The sequence below is a fragment of the Cherax quadricarinatus genome, chromosome 5, assembly GCF_038502225.1.
Source record: "Cherax quadricarinatus isolate ZL_2023a chromosome 5, ASM3850222v1, whole genome shotgun sequence".
NCBI lineage: Eukaryota > Metazoa > Arthropoda > Malacostraca > Decapoda > Parastacidae > Cherax > Cherax quadricarinatus.
In genome coordinates, this window is record NC_091296.1 from 18,053,669 (window position 1) to 18,060,207 (window position 6,539).

A 6,539-nucleotide genomic window follows, 5' to 3' on the forward strand; every position below is an offset into this window, starting at 1 on the left:
AATGTCTTCCGTATGTCTTTTTACACTGCATAAACCTTCCATGTGTTAATTTACATGTGGTTATCATGTTTCCTCCTATCAGTCAATGAGGGTATGTCTAAAGCCTTCTATGTTATTCATATATTTTAGTACCAGTAGGTATTGTGAACAAGTCGTTGAACCTATCTTGGCCACATAATTTTTCAAGTGTGGTCACTATGCCAGTATACATCTGGTTCTCACAGGTCAGTTTTGACCTGAAACTTTTTTCAATGTTGAAAACATGTACTGTTATCAAAATGAATAATAAACTCATATAAATTGCCTATCACGTTCATGTTTGGAACGTTCTAGTTAACGGCATTAAATTGGAATTTAGTCAGATTCATATGTGGGTTTCGATAAGATTAGGCTGTAACCTTATCAGATTATTATTATAATTATGGGGGAGCGCTAAACCCGTAGGATTATACAGCGCATGTAGGGGGGGAAGGAAATGGAAGGTATTCAGGCTCAATTCAGGGAACTGGAGCACAGACCCAATTCCCTAGATCAAGAGCCCCTCGCCAGCGTCAAGGAACCTCCCTTGAGGGGTAACCTTATCAGAGAAATTGGCGACTCCCTTGACTGTTTATCATTTTTCACGTCTGTGTACCACACGTTCAATGGATCGTTCACGGAAGGAAGGTAAGAGGCGAAAAATTTGTGCGGATCATCCATATTGCCAAATCTTGTTTAAATAAGCAAAGGTATGTTGACTGCCTCAAAGAGGTTTAAAGCCTATCGACTACACGAGGCTCCTAAGGCTGCATGTAACCTTTTCACTACCAGTCAAGAAAACTTGAACCCCTAAATAGGGATTGAAATAAACTCTGTGCACACGCACACTGAAACTTACATCTCTCGGTGTACACATGCTGGGAATGAAAAGGAAATAAGATATAAAGTGGTACACGAAGAAAACCGTCTGCTGAATTGTGGTTATTTATTTGTAGCTGCAAGAGCAGAGGTAATCTCATAGGTTTTATAAAGCTTCCAGTGGTTGTCGCGCTCTTTGCAAACTTGTAAACAATTCAATTGTTCTATGGTAGGGGACTAAAAGGTTGACGGGTTGGTCGTAGCATATAATACAGTACATGTTTTTTCGACGGGTAGCTCATGTATGGAAAATATTTAATGATGGCTCAAGTTAGAGGAAACGAATTAAAACTTAGGCCACAAGTTCCAAGGTTAAGAAAGATTCCAAAGAATAGCCTATGTATCAGCTGTAAAAGAAAAATTGTAGGAGCTTCATAGCCAGCCAGAATTTTACAACTGTTACTGATAATTTTGCTTTCGAGTAAAATGATCAGTAGCAAAGTTTTTGATCATTTTGCCTGAAGCCAAGATTCCATTGGTATGTTAAATCATATTTTGTTAACACTTCCTATGGTTTTGTTTTTAAATGAAGCAATAAAATTAAATAATTTAATAATATTCACATAACAACCTTATTACAAAGCTTGATAGTGTCATTTGTTTTACCTAGCAATTTTTTTGCGACACTCCACTTATGACCAATTTTGCTGACAATTGTAGCGAAAGACGTTACTTTGTATATGAGAATATACACAGAGGTATAAATGTATCCTGTTGTATATACACTGAAAGGTTATTCTTATTTTAGGGATTAAAATATGCTTGACTGGTAGAGAAGAGGTTACACGCAGCCTTTTATTGACCTTATTGTGGTAGCTAGGCTTTAAACCCGTTAGCCAGCCAACTTTGTATGTATTCTGATGAGTGTGTCGTATCTCTTTTAAGCTTTATGTACTGAGAAGAACACGTGGAGGAGTATGTCTCAGTATATATACAATTATAATTTACTGCAGCCTGAAGGAGGCGTGGGGACACTGGAGTTGGAGGAGCATCTGAGCTGTAATGTCGGCGCACCTCTGGCAAGACGGTGATGGAATGATTGATAGTGAAGTGTATCTTCTTTTTTTGGGGTTACCCTGTCAAGGTGGGAGACGGCTGATGTGTTAAAAAAATTTGCCTTGGTCCCATATCTGGGATTAAAATATACTTCATTACCTGGAGTTTTCCTGGAGAGAGTTCCGGGGTCAACGCCCCCGCGGTCCGGTCTGTGACTAGGCCTCATGGTGGATCAGGGCCTAATCAACCAGGCTGTATCTGCTTGCTGCACGCAATACAACGTACGAACCACAGCCCGGCTGGTCAGGTACCGACTTTAGGCGCTTGTCCAGTGCCTGCTTGAAGACAGCCAGGGTCTATTGGCAATCCCCCTTATGCATGCTGGGAGACAGTTGAACAGTCTTGGGCCCCTGACACTTATTGTGTTGTCTCTTAACGTGCTAGTGACACCCCTGCATTTCATTGGGGGGATGTTGCATCGTCTGCCGAGTCTTTTAGTGTTTACCAAATTCTGTGGCTCTCTCATAAAAAAATAATTTAGGTCTTCGACTCTGTCTGGTTAGCGGCTTGCTAAAAACTGAGTCATATTGGGACTTGAGTAGCTCACTCATTTCCTTGCTGTCATCTGTGTAGGACCCATCTTGTTTAAGTAGGGGCCCAACATTGGATGTTGTTCTCGACTTTGATTTGGCATAAGAAAAGAAATACTTTGGGTTTCTTTCGATTTAATTTATGGCTTTTAGTTCTTCCCGCGATTCCTGACTCCTATAAGATTCCTTTAGCTTTAGTTCGATGTTTGCTATTTCTCTGACCAGTGTCTCCCTACGCATTGCAGATATATTGGCCTCTTTTAGCCGCTCTGTCATTCTTTTAAGTCGCCTGTAAAGGGAGCGCCTGTCTCTTTCTATTGTACATCTACATGCCACAGAGTTCATCTGTTCTAGGCATAAGCTGGGGGTCTGTGTTGCTTAGGCTATCTTCCCAGCTTATATCATTTAGGACTTGGTTTACTTGGTCCCACTTTATGTTCTTGTTATTGAAGTTGAATTTGGTGAAGGCTCCCTCGTGACTGATCACATTTTGTCGGTCTGGGGTTCCGCGCATACATGTCTGAACCTCGATTATGTTGTGATCTGAGTATATTGTTTTTGATATGGTGACATATCGTATCAGATCGTCATTGTTAGTGAAGATGAGGTCCAGTGTATTTTCCAATCTAGTAGGCTCTATTATTTGCTGGTTTAAGGTGAATTTTGTGCAGAGATTTAAAAGCTCGTGTGTGTGTGTGAGTTCTCATCTGAGCTGCCTCCTGGTGTTATCACTGCAACAACATTATTTGGTATATTCCTCCATTTTAGGTGCCTTAAGTTGAAATCCCCCAGGAGCAAGGTGTTGGGGGCAGGAGCTGGAAGATTTTCCAGACAGTGGTTAATTTTCAACAGCTGTTCCTGGAATCGTTGGGACGTTCCATCCGGAGGCTTGTAAACTACCACAGTGACTAGATTTTGGTTCTCGATCTTTACTGCTAAAACTTCAACATCATTTGAGGCATTTAGCAGTTCTGTGCAAATAAGTGACTCTGTGATATACAGGCCAACCCCTTCCCCCCCCCCCCACCTTTTCCTTTTGCCTGTTCACTCTGTCGCATCTGTATAGGTTGTAACTTGGGATCCATATTTCGTTGTCCAAGTGATCCTTTATGTGGGTCTCAGTGAAAGCCGCGAACATTGCATTTGCCTCTGCAAGCAGTCCACGGATGAAAGGTATTTTGTTGTTCGTTGCTGGCTTTAGACCCTGTATATTTGCAAAGAAGAATGTCATCGGACTTGTGTTACTGGTGGTACCGGGGGACTCTTTTTTTCCGGCACTAATATCTGGTGGTAACATGAAGATTTCTTTAATGACCCTGGCATGACGATGGACTTCAAACTAAATTAACGAAAAAAACTCGCGGCACAAAGCAAACCTTTATTATAGACAACGTTTCTTTGTATAGCTTTATCATGGCATAATGCTGCTCTACTCAGAGTTAAACGCTCTATGTAATAATAAGGGTCTCATGAATTCTTTGCCATCTTGTGATAATTTTATCTGTCGGTGAGTCAACGAGGACGTGTCTAATATCTTCACCTCTTTTTCGTAAATACTGTTAGGAGTTATGAAGAAACTCTTATCTTGTCCAAATGTGTAATTACAATGCGGAATTTCTGTCTTCTATATGTATCGTATTAACGGTTTGCCTAACATTACAAATGATGGAGATTAATGGAACTTAAGTGAACAGAATCTTAACTTTAGTTTTCCATTCGTATTCCAATATGAGGACATTATTTAATTTATCAAATCTCAATATTTCGTTTGTCTTGCCACAGAGAAAAGATGGCATTTACCAATTTTAACTATATATCAGGAAAAGAGATCTGTCAAAATGCAAAATGGCAATTACGTTATTATCTATTTTTTTTACCTGTGATAAAGAGATATAACTAGCAGAGAGAAATTAAAAAGAAGCTGATAAGAAAAGCAAGATAACCATAACTAGTGGTGGAGTGTTTATCGTGTCGGGCACGTAAAGCAAGTAATATCAAAGTTTACGTGTTGATATCATGTATTAACAATTTCAAGTACTCAGTGACTTGCGTACGAATTAGCACATGTACTTAGGCTGTTAAACTAACTGAGGAATCAGAGTTGATAGCGACAATCTTAGTGGTGGGGGAGGTTGTTACGATGGTCTCGTGTAAAGTGTGCACAGAAGACTTTACCCTCGGGGAGAGGGCACCTCTGCTGCTGCCCTGCGGCCACACATTTTGCAGACAGTGTCTCGACCTGATTCAGTCCATGCCTCTTGCCCGCTGTCCCACCTGCATGATGACACTCTGTGGAGTTGCCCTGAATCACCTAACCATCAATTACGACCTCATAACCACCGAAGAGAACTGTCTTGCAGCCGACACTTCTTCTCTCGCACACATACAGGTGAGTTTGCACCAACCTCACTATAGCTGTCATCTACAAACACTGAGGTTCTGTTAAAGGGGTTTTTACCTCTTTAACAAAACCACAGTATAATATATGCAAATATTTATAAGAATTCCTAGCCAAAAATTAACAGAATTTTAAATCCTTTCTGTGTTTTTGCAATATTTTCAGAGGAGCAAACGATCATACATTAATTCTAATATACCTACTAAATGAAACCAAAAGTTATACCTGTACACGAAAAAAATTCTCTTCTCAAACTTTGTAATAAGCCAAGTGAATACACATTAGTGTACTAAAGAATCAATAAAGTAAATAAATAAAAAAAGACTCATGTTAACAGGGTCCGCCACGCAAGAAGTCTGTGGCCCCAAATTACAACCTCGGTTCAGAGCGAGAGAAAACTGGTGGCAAGATTAAAGGAAATTTCATTAAACGTTTGTTCAGGAGAACATTTAGCATGATCACTCCAGGCAGGAAGAAAGACAGGACCAAGAGGAAGCAAGAAGAACCATCCAATATCAGCCTCCCACCACGTATTTGTACGACGGTAAAGATAACTATGGTGATAGTGATGAATGAAAAAAATATGAGTGTCCTATACAAAATGTTTTGAGAATACTTGTACTACTAAAAATATTATTGCAAATACGACATCTGCTAATACTATTAAAAATATATTATTATTATTATTATTAACGATTTTAGGTCTTAAGCGTGTTAAGGGGAAACGCGTAGTGTGTGTGAAGTGAGGCACTTGTCGTATATGATTTATACACTTTCTTTTATGTGTACCCGAACAGATTGAAGAGGACGAGGAAGAAGATCGTGATATTTACAACTATTAGAACATAAAACAAAGTCCTTGAAGTTTTCAGAAGAAAAAACCGCAGATGTGGTCTACACGGACTTAAAAATGAATTTGTTAAATGCGACCACGAAGCAATAGTACGTAAAATAGGTCAATAGGTAAAACTGGAAAAATACAGAAATAGATATTTGGATCCCTAAGCAATAGAACACCAGCGGCTTCTGTGAGGGAGGCCTGGGAATTAATGCCTTAGTGTATGGCCCTTATGGGTTCATCGTTTTATCACGAACATAACCGCTTTCCATACTATTGAGGTTTCGCATGCGACTTTACCAGTTATTTATGATTATCTCCAAACTGGACGTGAACACTAATGATAACTACGTACGTGTGTACATATATATTTATCTTATCATTTACGATGATTACTGCCTATTGTACTGGTAATCAGGAAGATGATAATGGGAAAATCTAGCATTCAATAGATTTCTCAAAAATTAAAAAAGAAAATATATTTGAAAACGAAGAAAATGAATTTGTTACGTGAGGGAAAGTGTCTGGGAGCCACGAAATACAGAATGTAAACGCCACACCACCAGTAAACTCTACGTTATTCCCTTTAAAAGGGAAATTAGACAAAACCCCTTAATGTATTAACTAAAAAATATACACATCCCGGTGTTAATAATCTTGCTGATAAATGGTTTATAGCCACTCGATATCGCAAAACTCATTTGGACAGCAAGTAAAGTATATACATCAGACAACGATGCATATATCCCTGATATGGGGATATACACAACGTTATGCATATTCCATGAGCGATTTATAATAACTGATAATGAAAAAAATA

At 39.1% G+C, this 6,539-nt stretch overlaps 1 protein-coding gene across 1 annotated transcript; it reads left to right on the forward strand.

Moving 5' to 3' along the window:
* Nucleotides 1-4,446: 4,446 nt before the first annotated feature.
* Nucleotides 4,447-6,196, forward strand: LOC128684820 (E3 ubiquitin-protein ligase TRIM32). Its single transcript, XM_053771103.2, has 3 exons — nt 4,447-4,872; nt 5,219-5,425; nt 5,679-6,196. Exons 1-3 carry the CDS (start codon nt 4,624-4,626, stop codon nt 5,721-5,723), a joined length of 501 nt encoding a protein of 166 aa, XP_053627078.2. The 5' UTR covers nt 4,447-4,623; the 3' UTR covers nt 5,724-6,196.
* The last annotated feature ends 343 nt before the right edge of the window (nt 6,197-6,539 follow it).

Bases quoted from the DNA above. Each gene is read 5' to 3' on its own strand.
- LOC128684820 (XM_053771103.2), top strand. From the start codon at position 4,624: ATGGTCTCGTGTAAAGTGTGCACAGAAGACTTTACCCTCGGGGAGAGG. The intron at 4,873-5,218 runs GTGAGTTTGCAC...TCATGTTAACAG, and splicing joins CTTCTCTCGCACACATACAG to GGTCCGCCACGCAAGAAGTC. The intron at 5,426-5,678 runs GTAAAGATAACT...GTACCCGAACAG, and splicing joins CACCACGTATTTGTACGACG to ATTGAAGAGGACGAGGAAGA.